Below are 18821 nucleotides of genomic sequence, written 5' to 3'. Positions count from 1 at the left end.
TTTGGGGTCTCCGATGCCGTTTTTGGGGTCCCCGATGCCATTTTTGGGGTCCCTGGATGCCATTTTTGGGGTCCCCAATGCCGTTTTTGGGGTCCTCGATGCCATTTTTGGGGTCCCCAATGCCGTTTTTGGGGTCCCCGCTGCCGTATTTGGGGTCCCTGATGATGTTTTTTTGGGTCCCTGATGATGGTTTTTGGGGTTTTTGGGTATTTTTGGGGTCCCTGATGCCATTTTTGGGGTCCCTGATGATGGTTTTTGGGCTTTCTGGGTATTTTTGGGGTCCCCGATGCCGTTTTTGGGGTCCCCCATGCCGTTTTTGGGGTCCCCGATGCCATTTTTGGGGTCCCCGATGCTATTTTTGGGGTCCCCGATGCTGTTTTAGGGTCCCTGATGATGGTTTTTTGGGGTTTCTGGGTATTTTTTGGGGTCCCCGATGCCGTTTTTGGGGTCCCCCATGCCGTTTTTGGGGTCCCCGATGCCATTTTTGGGGTCCCCGATGCTATTTTTGGGGTCCCGATGCTGTTTTAGGGTCCCTGATGATGTTTTTTTTGGGTCCCTGGGTATTATTGGGGTCCCCAGTGCCATTTTTGGGGTCCTCGATGCCCTTTTCGGGGTCCCCAAAGCCGTTTTTGGGGTCCCCAGTGCCATTTTTGGCTGTCCCCGATGCCGTTTTTGGGGTCCCTGATGGATTTTTGGGGTCCCCGATGCTGTTTTTGGGGTCCTCGATGCCATTTTCGGGGTCCCCGATGCCGTTTTTGGGGTCCCTGATGATGGTTTTTTGGGTCCCTGGGTGTTTTTCGGGGTCCCTGATGCCATTTTCGGGGTCCCCGATGCCGTTTTTGGGGTCCCCTGATGATGGTTTTTTGGGTCCCTGGGTAATTTTGGGGTCCCTGGGTGTTTTTGGGGTCCCCCGATGCCGTTTTTGGGGTCCCCGATGCCGTTTTTGGGGTCCCTAATGCCGTTTTTGGGGTCCCTGATGATGTTTTTTGGGGTCCCTGATGGATTTTGGGGTCTCCGATGCCGTTTTTGGGGTCCCCGATGCCATTTTTGGGGTCCCTGATGCCATTTTTGGGGTCCCCAATGCCGTTTTTGGGGTCCTCGATGCCATTTTTGGGGTCCCCAATGCCGTTTTTGGGGTCCCCGCTGCCGTATTTGGGGTCCCTGATGATGTTTTTTTGGGTCCCTGATGATGTTTTTGGGGGTCCCTGAGGGATTTTGGGGTCCCTGATGCCGTTTTCAGGGTCCCTGATGGATTTTGGGGTCCCCGATGCCGTTTTTGGGTCCCCAATGCCGTTTTCGGGGTCCCTGGGTGTTTTTGGGGTCCCTGGGTGTTTTTGGGGGTCCCTCCTGATGGATTTTGGGGTCCCTGATGATGGATTTTGGGGTCCCTGATGCCGTTTTTGGGGTCCCTCCTGACGTGTTTTGGGGTCCCAGGAGTTCCACCTGTCGCGGCGCGCGCTGCCGCGGCGCCCCCTGAGCCTGCCCCCGGGGGCTGGGGCTGCGCGCGGCGCTCGAGAGGGTGCTGAGGCTGCCGGCCGTGGCCAGCAAGAGGTACCTCACCAAACAAGGTCAGTGACACCTGTGTGTCACCTGTGTGTCACCTGTGTCACCTGTCTGTGTCACCTGTGTCACCTCTGTTACCCAATGTCACCCCAATGTCACCCCTGTGTGAGCCCAGCCCCGGCCGTGGCCAGCAAGAGGTACCTCACCAACAAGGTGAGAGTGTCACCTGTGTGTCACCTGTGTGTTACCTGTGTGTGTCACCTGTGTGTCACCTGTGTGTTACCTGTGTGTGTCACCTGTGTCACCCCTGTGTCACCTGAATGTCACCCCTGTGTCACCCCTGTGTGAGCCCAGCCCCGGCCGTGGCCAGCAAGAGGTACCTCACTTACAAGGTGAGTGACACACCTGTCACCTGTGTGTCACCTGTGTGTCACCTGTGTGTCACCTCTGTTACCTGTCACCTGTCTGTGTCACCTGTCTCTCCCCTGTGTCACCCCCTGTGTCACCCCTGTGTCACCTGTGTGTCACCCCAATGTCACCTGTGTCACCCCAATGTCACCCCTGTGTGACCCCAACCCCGGCCGTGGCCAGCAAGAGGTACCTCACCAACAAGGTCAGTGACACACCTGTCACCTGTGTGTCACCTGTCACCTGTGTCACCTGTGTCACCCCTGTGTCACCTGTGTCACCCAATGTCACCTGTGTCACCCCTGTGTCACCCCCTGTGTAATCCCAACCCACCCCAACCCCGGCCGTGGCCAGCAAGAGGTACCTCACCAACAAGGTGAGTGACACACCCTGTCACCTGTGTGTGTCACTTGTGTGTCACCTCTGTTACCTGTCACCTGTCTGTGTCACCTGTCTCTCCCCTGTGTCACCCCTGTGTCACCTGTGTCACCCCCAATGTCACCCCTGTGTGATCCCAACCCAACCCGACCCCGGCCGTGGCCAGCAAGAGGTACCTCACCAACAAGGTCAGTGACACACCTGTGACCTGTGTGTGTCACCTCTGTGTCACCTGTCTGTGTCACCTGTGTCACCCCTGTGTCACCTGTCACCTGTCTGTGTCACCCCAATGTCACCTGTGTCACCCCAATGTCACCCCTGTGTGATCCCAAACCCACCCCAACCCCCGGCCGTGGCCAGCAAGAGGTACCTCACCAACAAGGTCAGTGTGTCATCTGTGTCACCTGTGTGTCACCTCAGTGTCACCTGTGTCACCTGTGTGTCACCTCTGTTACCTGTCATCTGTCTGTGTCACCCCTGTGTCACCCCAATGTCACCTGTGTCACCTGTGTGTCACCTCTGTTACCTGTCATCTGTCTGTGTCACCCCTGTGTCACCTGTGTGTCACCCCAATGTCACCTGTGTGACCCCACTGTCACCCCTGTGTGATCCCAACCCAACCCGACCCCGGCCGTGGCCAGCAAGAGGTACCTCACCAACAAGGTCAGTGACACCTCAATGTCACCTCAGTGTCACCTCTGTGTCACCTCTCTGTCACCTGTGTGGTGTCACCTGTGTCACCTCTGTTACCCCAATGTCACCCCAATGTCAACCCTGTGTGAGCCCAACCCGACCCGGCCGTGGCCAGCAAGAGGTACCTCACCAACAAGGTGAGAGTGTCACCTGTGTGTGTCACCTCTGTGTCACCTGTCCGTCACACCTGTCCCCTGTGTGACCCCTGTGTCACCTCAGCACCACCTCGGTGCCACCTGTGCCACCCGGCACCTGTGCCACCGCCACCCATGGCCCCCAGTGTCACCTTGATGTCCCCATTAAAGTCCCAAATCCCCCAGTGTCCCCAATGTCCACACTGTCCCCAGTGTCCCAAAATCCCCCAATGTCCCCCCAATGTCCCCCATGTCCCCCATGTCCCCAATGTCCCCTCACTGTCCCCATGTCCCCATGTCCCCAATGTCCCCAATCCCCCCAATCCCCCCAATGCCCCCAATGCCCTCAATTCCCCCAATGTCCCCAATCCCCCAATCCCCCCAATGCCCCCAATGCCCTCAATTCCCCCAATGTCCCCAATCCCCCCAATCCCCCCCAATGCCCCCAATGCCCTCAATTCCCCCAATGTCCCCAATCCCCCCAATCCCCCCAATGCCCCCAATGCCCCTCAATTCCCCCAATGTCCCCAATCCCCCCAATCCCCCCAATGCCCCCAATGCCCTCAATTCCCCCAATGTCCCCAATCCCCCCAATCCCCCCAATGCCCCCAATGCCTCAATTCCCCCAATGTCCCCAATCCCCCAATCCCCCCAATGCCCCCAATGCCCTCAATTCCCCCAATGTCCCAAATGTCCCCAATGTCCCCAGTGCCCCCAATGCCCCCAATCCCCCAATCCCCCCCAATCCCTCCAATGTCCCCAATCCCCCCAATGTCCCAGTGTCCCCAATGTCCCCCAGTGTCCCCAGTGTCCCCAATGTCCCCAATGTCCCCAATGTCCCAATGTCCCCAATCCCCCCAATCCCCCCAATCCCCCCAATGTCCCCAATCCCCCCAATCCCCCCAATCCCCCCAATGTCCCCAGTGTCCCCAGTGTCCCCAGTGTCCCCAATATCCCCAATCCCCCCCAATGTCCCCAATGTCCCCAATCCCCCCAATCCCCCCAATGTCCCCAATGCCCCCAATCCCCCCTGATGTCCCCAATGTCCCCAGTGTCCCCTCAGTGTCCTCAATGTCCCCAATCCCCCCCAATGTCCCCAATGTCCCCAATGTCCCCAATGCCCCCAGTGTCCCCAAACCCCCAATGCCCCCAATGTCCCCAATGTCCCCAATGTCCCCAATGCCCCCAGTGTCCCCAGTGTCCCCTCACTGTCCCCGTGTCCCCAGGTGGACCGCTCGGTGACGGGGCTGGTGGCCCAGCAGCAGTGCGTGGGTCCCCTGCACACGCCGCTGGCCGACGTGGCCGTGGTGGCCCTGTCCCCGTTCGGGGACACCGGCCGCGGCCACGGCCATCGGCGAGCAGCCGCTCAAGGGGCTGCTGGACCCCGCGGCCGGCGCGCGGCTGGCGCTGGCCGAGGCCCTCACCAACCTGGTGTTCGCCAGGGTGACACACCTCAAGGTGGCACTTGGGGACATCGGGGACATCGGGGACACTGGGGACATTGGGGGGTTTGGGGAACTGGGGTTACTGGGGACATTGGGGGACATGGGGACATGGGGCGCTGGCCGAGGCCCTCACCAACCTGGTGTTCGCCAGGGTGACGCACCCTCAAGGTGCACTTGGGGACATCGGGGACATCGGGACAATGGGGAGGTTCTGGGGGTTTTGGGGACACTGGGGTTACTGGGGACATGGGGGACATGGGGACATGGGGCGCTGGCCGAGGCCCTCACCAACCTGGTGTTCGCCAGGGTGACGCACCTCAAGGTGGCACTTGGGGACACTGGGACATTGGGGACATTGGGGAGGTTCAGGGGGTTTGGGTTATTTGGGACATTGGGGACATTGGGGTTACTGGGGACACTGGGGACATGGGGCGCTGGCCGAGGCCCTCACCAACCTGGTGTTCGCCAGGGTGACGCACCTCAAGGTGGCACTTGGGGACATCGGGGACACTGGGGACATCGGGAGGTTCAGGGGATTTGGGGTTATTTGGGATATTTGGGACATTTGGGACACTGGGGACACTGGGGACAGGGGGCGCTGGCAGAGGCCCTCACCAACCTGATGTTCACACGGGTGACACACCTCAAGGTGGCACTTGGGGACATCGGGGACATTGGGGACATCGGGGACATTGGGGACATTGGGGAGGTTCTGGGGGTTTGGGGACACTGGGGTTACTGGGGACATGGGGGACATGGGGGGGTTTGGGATGTTGGGGGGTTTGGGGACATTGGGGACACTGGGGACATTGGGGACACGGGGCGCTGGCCGAGGCCCTCACCAACCTGGTGTTCGCAACGGGTCACGCACCCTCAAGGTGGCACTTGGGGACATCGGGGACAATGGGGACATTGGGGAGGTTCGGGGCCTTTGGGGTTATTTGGGACATTGGGGACATCGGGACATCAGGGACAATGGGGACATTGGGAGGTTTGGGGGATTTGAGGGATTTGGGGATTTTTAGGGATTTTTGGGACATTTGGGACATTGGGGACACGGGGCACTGGCCGAGGCCCTCACCAACCCTGGTGTTCGCACGGGTGACACACCTCAAGGTGGCACTTGGGGACACTGGGGACACTGGGGAGGTTTGGGATATTGGGGGGCTTTGGGTTACTGGGACATTGGGGACACTGGGGACACTGGGGACACTGGGGACACTGGGGACAGGGGGCGCTGGCCGAGGCCCTCACCAACCTGGTGTTCGCACGCGTGACACAGCTCAAGGTGGCACTTGGGGACATCGGGGACATTGGGGACATCTGGGGTGTTGGGGGATTTGGGGTTATTGGGACACTGGGGACATGGGGACATTGGGGACACTGGGGCATTGGGGACGTTGGGGACATCAAGGGGGTTCAGGGGATTTGGGGATTTTTGGGATATTGGGGACATTGGGGACATTGAGGGGGTGTGGGGACACTGGGGTTACTGGGGCATTGGGGACATTGGGGGGGTTTGGGACATTTGGGACATTTGGGGATTTTTGGGACATTGGGGACAATGAGGGGTGTGGGACACTGGGGACATGGGGGGGTTTGGGACATTTGGGATATTTGGGGATTTTTGGGGACATTGGGGACATTGAGGGGGTGTGGGACACTGGGGACATTGGGGACATTGAGGGGGTGTGGGGACACTGGGGTTACTGGGGCATTGGGGACATTGGGGGGGTTTGGGACATTTGGGATTTTTGGGGATTTTTTGGGGATTTTTGGGACATTGGGGACACGGGGGGTTGGGGACATTGTGGGGTGGGGGTGGCGGCAGGGGGAGGTGACAGGACGGGGACACTGACCTGTCCCCTCCCCCACCTCTGTCTCTCTCTCTGTGTCCCCTTTGATTGTCCCTCTGTGTGTCCCCAATGTCCCCAATCCCCCCAATGTCCCCAATGTCCCAATGTCCCCTCTGTCCCTTTTGTCCCCACTGTCCCTCTGCCCCCTGTGTCCCCTCTGTCCTCTCTGTCCCCAATGCCCCCAATCCCCCCACTGTCCCCTGTCCTGTGTCCCATGTCCCCAATGTCCCCAATGTCCCCAATCCCCCCCGCTGTCCCCCATGCCCCCGGTGTCCCCTTGCTGTCCCTGTGTCCCCCATGTCCTCCGTGTCCCCAATCCCCCCAATGTCCCCACTCTCCCCTGTGTCCTCATGTCCCCTCTGTCCCCGGTGTCCCCTTGCTGTCCCCGTGTCCCCCCGTGTCCCCATATCATCTGTCCCCGTGTCCCCCGTGTCCCTGTGTCCCCATGTCCCCTTGCTGTCCCCTGTGTCCCCCATGTCCCCAATGCCCCCAATCCCCGCAATGTCCCCTGGCCCCTCTGTCCCCTGTGTCCCTGGTGTCCCCTGTCTGGTGTCCCTGTGTCCCATGTCCCCGCTCCTCCCTGTTGTCCCCGTGTCCCCCATGTCCCCTTGCTGTCCCCGTGTCCCCTGTGCCCCCTGTGTCCCCCTGTGCCCCCTGTGTCCCCTGTCTGGTGTCCCGTGTCCCCATGTCCCCAATCCCCCCAATGTCCCCAATCCCTGTAATGTCCCCGTGTCCCCCCGTGTCCCCCTGTCCCTGTGTCCCCTGTGTCCCCCCGTGTCCCCCTGTCCCTGTGTCCCCGTGTCCCCCCGTGTCCCGTGTCCCCAATCCCCCCAATGTCCCCAATCCCTGTAATGTCCCCTTGCTGTCCCCATGTCCTCTGTCCCCGTGTCCCTGTCCCTGTGTCCCCAATGCCCGCAATGTCCCCCGTGTCCCTGTCCGTGTCCCCTTTCTGTCCCCGTGTCCCCGTGTCCCTCCGTGTCCCCGTGTCCCTGTCCCTGTGTCCCCAATGCCCGCAATGTCCCCTGTGTCCCCGTGTCCCCATGTCCCCTTTTCTGTCCCCGTGTCCCTGTCCGTGTCCCCCCATGTCCCGTGTCCCCCTGTGTCCCCGTGTCCCCTTGCTGTCCCCGTCGCTGTCCCCAGGACGTGAAGTGCTCGGGCAATTGGATGTGGGGCTCCAAGCTGGGCTCCGAGGGCGGGGCGCTGGTGACCGCGTGTGACGCGCTGGTGGTGGCCCTGCGCCACCTGGGCGTGGCCATCGACGGCGGCAAGGACTCGCTCAGCATGGCGGCCCGCGTGGGACGGACACCGTGATGGCACCTGGTGACAATGGGGACAACGCTGGGGACACTGGGGGATTGGGGACACTGGGGGGATTGGGGACATTGGGGGATTGGGGACATTGGGGACATTGGGGACTCGCTCAGCATGGCGGCCAGAGTGGGACGGACACCGTCATGACACCTGGTGACAATGGGGACAACGCTGGGACAACGGGGGGATTGGGGACATTGGGGCATTGGGGACTCGCTCAGCATGGCGGCCCGCGTGGGGACAGACACCGTCATGACACCTGGTGACAGCGGGGACATTGCTGGGGACACTGGGGACATTGGGGACATTGGGGACACTGGGGGGGATTGGGGACACTGGGGGGATTGGGGACACTGGGGACACTGGGGGGATTGGGGACATTGGGGACATTGGGGACTCGCTCAGCATGGCGGCCCGCGTGGGCACCGACACTGTGATGGCACCTGGTGACAGTGGGGGACAACGGGGACAACGGGGGGATTGGGGACATTGGGGACATGGGGGGATTGGGGACACTGGGGACACTGGGGGATTGGGGACATCGGGGACATCGGGGACATTGGGGACACCAGAGGGGACATTGGGGACACTGGGGACATTGGGGACTCGCTCAGCATGGCGGCCCACGTGGGGACAGACACCGTGATGGCACCTGGTGACAATGGGGACCCTGGGGACATTGGGGACACTGGGGGGATTGGGGACACTGGGGACAGTGGGGACACCCAGGTGACCCTGCTGTGACCCTGAGGTGACGCAGGTGACACCGATGGCACCCAGGTGACCCTGGTGTGACCCTGAGGTGACGCAGGTGACACTGATGGCACCCAGGTGACCCTGGTGTGACCCGGAGGTGACGCAGGTGACACCGATGGCACCCAGGTGACCGTGGTGTGACCCTGAGGTGACGCAGGTGACACCGATGGCACCCAGGTGACCCTGGTGTGACCCTGAGGTGACGCAGGTGACACTGATGGCACCCAGGTGACCCTGGTGTGACCTGAGGTGACGCAGGTGACACTGATGACACCCAGGTGACCCTGGTGTGACCCTGAGGTGACGCAGGTGACACTGATGGCACCCAGGTGACCCTGGTGTGACCCTGAGGTGACGCAGGTGACACTGATGGCACCCAGGTGACCCTGGTGTGACCCGGAGGTGACACAGGTGACACTGATGGCACCCAGGTGACCGTGGTGTGACCCTGAGGTGACGCAGGTGACACTGATGGCACCCAGGTGGACCCTGGTGTGACCCTGAGGTGACGCAGGTGACACCGATGGCACCCAGGTGACCCTGGTGTGACCCTGAGGTGACGCAGGTGACACCGATGGCACCCAGGTGACCCCTGGTGTGACCCTGAGGTGACGCAGGTGACACCGATGGCACCCAGGTGACCGTGGGGTGACCCTGAGGTGACGCAGGTGACACCGATGGCACCCAGGTGACCCTGGTGTGACCCTGAGGTGACGCAGGTGACACGATGGCACCCAGGTGACCCTGGTGTGACCCTGAGGTGACGCAGGTGACACCGATGGCACCCAGGTGACCCTGGTGTGACCCTGAGGTGACGCAGGTGACACCGATGGCACCCAGGTGACCCTGGTGTGACCCTGAGGTGACGCAGGTGACACCGATGGCACCCAGGTGACCCTGGTGTGACCCTGAGGTGACGCAGGTGACACCGATGGCACCCAGGTGACCCTGCTGTGACCCTGAGTGACGCAGGTGACACCGATGGCACCCAGGTGACCCTGGGGTGACCCTGAGGTGACCCAGGTGACACCCGATGGCACCCAGGTGACCCTGCTGTGACCCTGAGGTGACGCAGGTGACACCGATGGCACCCCAGGTGACCGTGGTGTGACCCTGAGGTGACCCAGGTGACACCGATGGCACCCAGGTGACCGTGGTGTGACCCTGAGGTGACCCAGGTGACACCGATGGCACCCAGGTGACCCTGCTGTGACCCTGAGGTGACGCAGGTGACACCGATGGCACCCAGGTGACCGTGGGGTGACCCTGAGGGTGACGCAGGTGACACCGATGGCACCCAGGTGACCCTGGTTGTGACCCTGAGGTGACGCAGGTGACACCGATGGCACCCAGGTGACCGTGGGGTGACCCTGAGGTGACGCAGGTGACACCGATGGCACCCAGGTGACCGTTGGGGTGACCCGGAGGTGACGCAGGTGACACCGATGGCACCCAGGTGACCGTGGTGTGACCCTGAGGTGACCCAGGTGACACCGATGGCACCCAGGTGACCCTGGTGTGACCCTGAGGTGACGCAGGTGACACTGATGGCACCCAGGTGACCGTGGTGTGACCCGTGGTGTCCCCCCGTCCCGCAGGCGCCCTGGTGATCTCGGCGTACGCCGTGTGCCCCGACGTCACCCGCCACCCGTCACCCCCGACCTCAAGTGTCCCGACGACGGAGGTGAGGGGACACGGGGACACTGGGGGGACACGGGGACACTGGGGACATTGGGGACACCTGGGGGGACACACCTGGGGACACTGGGGACACACCTGGGGGGACACACCTGGGGACACGGGGACACTGGGGGGACACGGGGACACCTGGGGACACCTGGACACACCTGGGGACATTGGGGACACTGGGGGGACACGGGGACAAGTGGGGGGACACACCTGGGGACGTTGGGGACACCCTGGGGACATTGGGGGCACACCTGGGGACACTTTGGGGACATTCTGGGACACTTTGGGGACACTTTGGGGACACTTTGGGGTCCCAGGTGGGCTTTGGTGTCCCCAGGTGTGGCTGGGCTCTGTTTGGGGCCATTTTTGGGTCAATTTCCTCTATTTTTAGGTCAATTTCCCCCATTTTTGGGTCCATTTTTGGGTCAATTTCTTCCATTTTCGGGTCCATTTTTGAGTCCATTTTTGAGTCCATTTCTCCCATTTTTGGGTCCATTTTTGGGACATTTCTCCCATTTTTGAGTCAATTTTCTCCATTTTTTGGGTCCATTTCTGGGTCAATTTCCCCCATTTTTGGGTTCCATTTTTGAGTCCATTTCTCCCAATTTTGGGTCCATTTTTGAGTCAATTTTCTCCATTTTGGGTCCATTTTTAGGGTCAATTTCCCCCATTTTTGAGTCCATTTTGAGTCATTTCTCCCACTTTTGGGTCCATTTTTGGGACATTTCTCCCATTTTTGGGTCCATTTTGGGGCAGTTTCCCTCATTTTTGGGTCCATTTCTCCCATTTTTAAGTCCATTTTTGGGACATTTCTCCATTTTTGAGTCAATCGTCTCCATTTTTTGGTCCATTTCTCTCATTTTTGGGTGGATTCCGCCCCATTTTTGAGTCCATTTTTGGGTGGATTTTCTCCATTTTTTGGTTACAATTTTTGGGCGGATTTCCCCCATTTTTGGGTCCATTTTTAGGTAAATTTTCTCCGTGTTTCGGTCCATTTTTGTGTTGATTTCCCCCATTTTTTTGTGTCACTTTCCCCCATTTCTGGGCCCATTTTTGGGTGGACTTTTCCCATTTTTAGGTCAATGACTTTCATTTTTAACTCCATTTTTGGGTCTGTTTTTGGGTGGATTTTCTCCCTTTTTAGGTCCATTTTTGGGTGATTCCCCCCATTTTCAGCTCCAATTTTTATGTCACATTCCCCCATTTTTGGGCCCATTTTTAGGTCCATTTTGGGTGGATTCCCCCCTGGTTTTTGGGTTGATTCCTCCATTTTTTTTGTCAATTTTCCCCATTTTTAGGTCAAATTCCCCCATTTTTAGGTCCATTTTTGGGTGGATTCCCCCCATTTTTGGGTTGATTTTCCCATTTTCAGCTCCATTTTGTATGTCACTTTTCTCCATTTTACCCATTTTTAGGTCAAATTCCCCCATTTTTAGGCCCATTTCTGGGTGCATTCCCCCCATTTTCAGCTCCATTTTTTATGTCACTTTTCCCCATTTTTGGGCCCATTTTTAGGTCAAATTCCCCCATTTTTGGGTCCATTTTTGGGTAGATTCCCCCATTTTCAGCTCCACTTTTTGTGCCACTTTTCCCATTTTTTGGCCCCATTTTTAAGTCCATTTTTGGGTGGATTCCCCCCATTTTTGGGTAGATTCCCCCATTTTCAGCTCCATGTTTTATGTAAATTTTCCCCATTTTTGGGCCCATTTTTAAGTCTATTTTTGGGCTGATTTTTGGGCTGATTTTGGATGGTCTTGGGCTGATTCAGTGCTGATTTTGGGCTGATTTTTGGGCTGATTTTTGGGCTGATTTTGGGCTGATTTTTGGGCTGATTTTGGTGTTTTTAGGGACCCTCCTGTGGGTGCAGCTGAACCCCGGCCGGCACCGCCTGGGGCTGATTTTGGGCTGATTTTGAGCTGATTTTTGGGCTGATTTTGGGCTGATTTTGGGCTGATTTTGGGCTGAATTTGGGCTGATTTTGTGCTGATTTTTGGGCTGATTTTGGGCTGATTTTGGGTGATTTTTGGGCTGATTTCGGTGTTTTCAGGGACCCTCCTGTGGGTGCAGCTGAACCCCGGCCGGCACCGCCTCGGCGGCTCCGCGCTCGCCCAGGTCTTTGCCCAGGTGGGCGACGAGTGCCCCGACCTGGACGATCCCGGGAGCCTCGGCAGCGCCTTCCGCGTCACCCAGCAGCTGCTGCAAGGTTTGGGCCGAAAAAACGCGGTTTTGGGAAAAAAAACGGGGATTTTGGGGTGAAAAATGGGGATTTTGTGTGAAAAAAATGGGGATTTTAGAGGGAAAAACGGTGATTTTTGAGTGGGAACTGGCCAGTTCTCGGGAAGAAAAAAGGAGATTTTAGGGCAAAATCCAGCAATTTTGGGGTAAAAAATTGAGATTTGTGGGTGTTTGGGTGAAAAAATGGCGATTTCTGGGGGGAAAATGGGAATTCTATGGAGCAAAATGGTCATTTTTGTGTGGGAAAAGGTGATTTTTTAGTAGAAAAAAGAGAAGATTTTAAGGCAAAACTCATCTACTTTGGGGTGAAAAATGGTGATTTTGGGGCTTTTGGGTGAAAAAACGGCTATTTTGTGGTGAAAAAAAGGTGATTTTTGAGAGGAAAATGGGGATTTTAGAGGGAAAACCAGTGGTTTTTGAGTGGGAACTGGCCAGTTCTTGGGAAGAAAAAGGGAGATTTTGGGGCAAAATCCAGAGATATTGGGGTGAAAAAATGGGGATTTTTTGGGATTTTGGGTGAAAAAAATGGGGATTTTGGCCTGAAAAAAGGGGAATTTTAGTGGGAAAAAAATGGTGATTTTTGAGTGGGAGATGGCCATTTTTTGGGAAAAAAAGGAGATTTTAGGGCAAAATCCAGCGATTTTGGGGTGAAAAGTGGGGATTTTGGGGCTTTTTGGGTGAAAAATGGGGATTTTGGGGTGGAAAAATGGGAATTTTAGAGGGAAAAATGGTGATGTTTGATTGGGAAAATGTGATTTTTTAGTAGAAAAAAGAGAAAATTTTAAGGCAAAACCCATCTACTTTGGGGTGAAAAATGGGGATTTTGGGGCTTTTGGGTGAAAAAACGGCTATTTTGTGGTGAAAAATGGGGATTTTGGGGTGAAAAAAAGGTGATTTTTGAGAGGAAAATGGGGGTTTTAGAGGGAAAACTGGTGGTTTTTGAGTGGGAAATGGCCAGTTCTTGGGAAGAAAAAGGGAGATTTTAGGGCAAAATCCCGCGATTTTGGGGTGAAAAATGGGGATTTTTTGGATTTTGGGTTGAAAAAAATGGGAATTTTAGAGGAAAAATTGGGAATTTTTGAGGGGAAAATGGTCATTTTTTTGAGAAAAAAAAAGGAGATTTTAGGGCAAAATCCCACGATTTTGGGGTGAAAAAATGGGCATTTTGGGTGAAAAAATGGGGATTTTGGGGTGGAAAAATGGGAATTTTAGAGGGAAAAATGGTGATGTTTGGGAAAATGTGATTTTTTAGTAGAAAAAAGAGAAAATTTTAAGGCAAAAGCCATCTACTTTGGGGTGAAAAATGGGGATTTTGGGATGTTGGGTGAAAAAATGGCTATTTTGGGGTGAAAAAATGGGAATTTTAGGGGGAAAAATGGTGATTTTTGAGTGGGAAATGGGGATTTTTTTAGTGAAAAAAGAGAAGATTTTAGGGCAAACCCCATCTACTTTGGGGTGAAAAATGGTGATTTGGGGGTTTTGGGGTGAAAAAATTGTGGATTTTAGAGGGAAAAATGGTGATTTTTGAGTGGGAAATGGCCATTTTTTGGGAAGAAAAAGGGAGATTTTAGGGCAAAATCCAGCGATTTTGGGGTGAAAAATTGAGATTTTTGGGGTGAAAAAATTGGAAATTTTGGGTGAGAAATGGTGATTTTTGGGTGAAAAAACTGAGATTTTTGGGGCAAAACTGGCCAATTTTGAGGTGAAAAATTGTGATTTTTGGGGAAAAAATTGGAAATTTTGGGATTAAAAAATGGGGGGTTTGGGGCACTCTGTGTGAAAAAAATGGGGATTTTTGGGGAAAAATGGCAATTTTATAGTGAAAAACGGTGATTTTTGAGTGAGAAATGGCCATTTTTTGAAAAAAAAAAGATTTTAAGGTAAAATCCAGTGAATTTTGGGTGGAAAAACAGTGATTTTGGGGTGAAAAAATGGGGATTTTAGGAATAAAAAAAGGACAATTTTTGGGAAAAAAAAATGAGATCTTTGAATGAAAAATTGAGGTTTTTGGGGGCAAAAGGGAGATTTTGGGGTGACAAGCTGAGATTTTGGGTGAAAAATGGGGATTTTGGGGCTTTTGGGGGGGAAAATTATAAATTTTGGGGTGAAAATTGGAGATTTTGGGGTTTCTGGTCTGAAAAACAGGGATTTTGGGGCTTCTGGGTGAAAAAACAGATTTTTGGGCAGAAAATGACAATTTTTGGCATAAAAATGTCAATTTTGGGGCTAAAACCGGGGATTTGGGGGTGAAAATGGGGACTTTGTGGAGAAAAACGATGAATTTGGGGTGAAAAATAAAAATTTTGGGGGTTTTGAGATGAAAAATGGCAATTTTGGGGCGAAAAAAGGCGATTTTGGGGCGAGGTGGCCCCCAGGTGACCCTGGGTGACATTTGGTGACCCTGAGGTGACATTTGCTGTGCCCAAGGTGACACTGGGCAACCCTGAGGTGACACTTGGTGACCCCGAGGTGACACTTGGAGCCCCTGGGTGACACTTGGTGGCCCCAAGGTGACAATTTGGTGACTCTGGGTGACCTTTGGGGACCCTGAGGTGACGTTTGGTGACTATGGGTGACACTGGGTGACCCCGAGGTGACTTTGGGTGACATTTGGTGACCCTGGGTGACATTTGGGTGTCCTGACGTGACCCCGAGGTGACACTTGGTGACCCCAAGGTGACACTTGGTGACCCTGAGGTGACATTTGGTGACCTCAAGGTGACTTTGGGTGACATTTGATGACTCAAGGTGACATTTGGTGGCCCTGGGTGACACGGGGTGACATTTGGTGGCCCCAACGTGACTCCGTGCTGATGCTTGCTGACCCCAAGGTGACATTGGCAACCCTGAGGTGACATTTGCTGACCCCAGGGTGACATTTGGTGACCCCAGGGTGACACTTGGTGACATTTGGAGCCCTGAGGTGACCCTGGGTGACCTTGAGGTGACCCCAAGGTGACATTTGGAGCCCCTGGGTGACACTTGGTGACCCTGAGGTGACATTTGATAACCCCGATGTGGCATTTGGTGACCCTGGGTGACGTTTGGTGACCTGGAGATGACATCTGGTGACCCTGAGGTGACATTTGGAGCCCCTGGGTGACACTTGCTGACCCTGGGTGACACTTGGTGACATTTGGAGCCCTGAGGTGACCCTGGGTGGCCCCGAGGTGACCCTGAGGTGACATTTGGTGACCCCAAGGTGACCTTTGGTGGCCCTGACGTGACCCCGAGGTGACACTTGGTGACCCCAAGTGACATTTGGTGGCCCCGAGGTGACTTTGGGTGACCCCAAGGTGGCCCTGGGTACCTTGAAGTGGCCCTGAGGTGACACTTGGAGCCCCTGGGTGACACTTGGTGGCCCCAAGGTGACATTTGGTGACTCTGAGGTGACATTTGCTGACTTTGGGTGACATTTGGTGACCCCAAGGTGACACTTGGAGCCCCTGGGTGACACTTGCTGGCCCCAAGGTGACACTTGGTGACATTTGGAGCCCTGAGGTGACCCTGGGTGACCTTGAGGTGGCCCCGAGGTGACATTTGGAGCCCCTGGGTGACATTTGGTGACCCCGAGGTGACTCCATGGGACACTTGGTGACCCCAAGGTGACATTCGGTGACCCTGAGGTGACACTTGCTGACCCTGAGGTGACATTTGCTGACCCCAAGGTGACACTTGATGACCCTGGATGACATCTGATGGCCCTGAGGTGACACTAGGTGACTTCGGGTGACACTTGGTGAACCCGAGGTGACATTCAATGACTCTGAGGTGACATTTGATGACTTTGGGTGACATTTGGGGACCCTGGGGTGACACTTGGTGACTTTGGGTGACACTGGGTGACCCCGAGGTGACTCTGGGTGACATTTGGTGACCCTGGGTGACATTTGGGTGTCCTGACGTGACCCCGAGGTGACACTTGGTGACTTTGGGTGACATTTGGGGACTCTGAGGTGACGTTTGCTGAGCCCAAGGTGACATTGGTGACCCCGACGTGAGTCCGTAGGGAACACTTGGTGACCCCAAGGTGACACTTGGCAACCCTGAGGTGACATTTGGTGACCCTGAGGTGACATTGGGAGTCCCTGGGTGACATTTGGGCACTCTCAGGTGACATTGCTGGCCCCAAGGTGACATCTGGAGCCCCTGAGGTGACACTTGGTGACCCCGACGTGACTCCGTGCTGGTGCTTGGTGACCCCAAGGTGACACTTGGTGACCCTGAGGTGACACTTGGTGACCCTGAGGTGACACTTGGTGACCCTGAGGTGACATTTGATGACCCCGAGGTGACATTGGTGACACTGTGTGTGTCCCCAGAGCGCGTCCTGCTGTCCGGCCATGACGTCAGCGACGGTGGCACTGGTGACACAGTGTGACATTGGTGACACTGGTGTCACACGTGTGTCACTCTGTGTCCCCAGAGCGTGTCCTGCTGTCCGGCCATGACGTCAGTGACGGTGGCACTGGTGACACCGGTGTCACACGTGTCCCTCTGTGTGTCCCCAGAGCGCGTCCTGCTGTCCGGCCATGACGTCAGCGACGGTGGCACTGGTGACACTGGTGTCACACGTGTCACCCTGTGTGTCCCCAGAGCGTGTCCTGCTGTCCGGCCATGACGTCAGCGACGGTGGCCTGCTGGGCTGTGCCCTGGAGATGGCCTTCGCCGGCAACTGCGGCCTCACGCTCAGCGTCCCCCGCGCCGCCCGCCGGCGTCACCCGTCAGTCACAGCCCCAATGGCCCCGTGTCCCCAATGTCCCCAATGTCCCCAAATCCCCCAGTGTCCCCAACACCCCAATGTCCCCAGTGTCCCCAATGTCCCCCCAATGTCCCCCCCAGTGTCCCCAATCCCCCCCAGTATCCAAGGGTCCCCAGATGTCCCCCCAATGTCCTCAAGTGTTCCCAAAACTGCAATGTCCCCAAACCCCCAAAATGTCCCCAGTGTCCCCAATCCCCCCCAATGTCCCCTCAACCCCCCAGTGTCCCCAATGTCCCCAATGTCCTCAATGTCCCCAAAACTGCAATGTCCCCAATCCCCCAATGTCCCCAATGTCCCCAAAACTGCAATGTCCCCAATCCCCCAATGTCCCCAATGTCCCCAAAACTGCAATGTCCCCAAACCCCCAAAATGTCCTCAGTGTCCCCAGTCTCCTCAATGTCCCCACTGTCCCCAGTGTCCCAATGTCCCCAATGTCCCCAATGTCCCCAATGTCCCCAGTGTCCCCAATGTCTCCAATCCCCCAATGTCCCCAATGTCCCCAGTGTCCCCAATGTCTCCAATGTCCCCAATGTCCCTAATGTCCCCAACGTCCCCAATGTCCCCTCTGATGTCCCCTCTGATGTCCCCTGTCCCCAGCGCTGGCGCTGCTCTTCGCCGAGGAGCCGGCGCTGCTGCTCGAGGTCCCCGCGGTGGCCGCTGTCCCCGTGTCCCGCCGCTACCAGGACGCCGGTGTCACCTGTGTCCCCATCGGCCACAGCGGCCCCTACGGACCCCACGCCATGGTGAGGGACACGGGGACAGGGGGACATTGGGGACATTTGGGGACATCAGGGACTTTGGGGACATTGCGGGGATTGGGGACATTGGGGACAGTTTGGGGACATTGAGAGGATTGGGGACATTGGGGACATTGTGGGATCATTTGGGGGTTGGGGACATTTGGGGCACTGAGGACATGGGGGGATTGGTGACATTGAGGGGACATCAGGGACACTGGGGACATTTGGGACATTGAGGGGATTGGGGACATGGGGACACAGGGACAGGGGGGGACACTGAGGGGGTTGGGGACATTGGGGGGACATTGGGGGACATGGTGGGGATTGGTGACTTTGAGGGGACATCAACGACAATGGGGACATTGATGGCATTTGGGGACATTGGGGGATTGGGGACATTGGGGGGACATGAGGGACAATGGGGACATTTGAGGACATCAAGGACATTTGGGGACATTGGGGATTTGGGGGACATTGGGGGGATTGGGGACAATGGGGACATTGTGGGGGTTGGGGATTTGAGACATTGGGGACATTGTGGGGACATTTGGGGGTTGGGGACATCAGGGACAATAGGGACATTGAGGGCATTGGGGGACTTTGGGGGGATTGGGGACATTGGGGGGACATCAGGGACAGTGGGGACATTTGAGGACATCGAGGACATTGAGGGCATTTGGGGACATTTGGGGACTTTGGGGCTTTTGGGGACTTTGGGGGGATTGGGGACATTGGAGAAATTGGGGACATTTGAGGACATCACAGACATTGGGGACATTGAGGGCATTTGGGGACTTTGGGGATTTTGGGGGGATTGGGGACATTGGAGAAATTGGGGACATTTGAGGACATCGAGGACGACAGTGACATTGGGGACATTGGGAGGATTGGGAACATTGGGGACATTGGGG

At 56.3% G+C, this 18821-nt stretch overlaps 1 protein-coding gene across 1 annotated transcript in view; it reads left to right on the top strand.

The window, feature by feature from the left end:
* Positions 1–1267: 1267 nt before the first annotated feature.
* The window catches only part of LOC135287321 (phosphoribosylformylglycinamidine synthase-like), a 46167-nt gene continuing 28613 nt past the window's right edge, over positions 1268–18821 (top strand). The window contains 13 exon segments of the mRNA XM_064400663.1: positions 1268–1309; positions 1435–1488; positions 1490–1551; positions 1701–1716; positions 4343–4435; positions 4437–4574; positions 7558–7710; positions 7854–7881; positions 10083–10126; positions 10129–10168; positions 12221–12376; positions 17005–17124; positions 17768–17913. Of these exon segments, the coding sequence (XP_064256733.1) occupies positions 1268–1309; positions 1435–1488; positions 1490–1551; positions 1701–1716; positions 4343–4435; positions 4437–4574; positions 7558–7710; positions 7854–7881; positions 10083–10126; positions 10129–10168; positions 12221–12376; positions 17005–17124; positions 17768–17913 (1092 nt within the window).

This window comes from Passer domesticus, chromosome 29 (genome assembly GCF_036417665.1).
Source record: "Passer domesticus isolate bPasDom1 chromosome 29, bPasDom1.hap1, whole genome shotgun sequence".
NCBI lineage: Eukaryota > Metazoa > Chordata > Aves > Passeriformes > Passeridae > Passer > Passer domesticus.
This window is presented reverse-complemented; position numbering and strand designations above follow the sequence as displayed.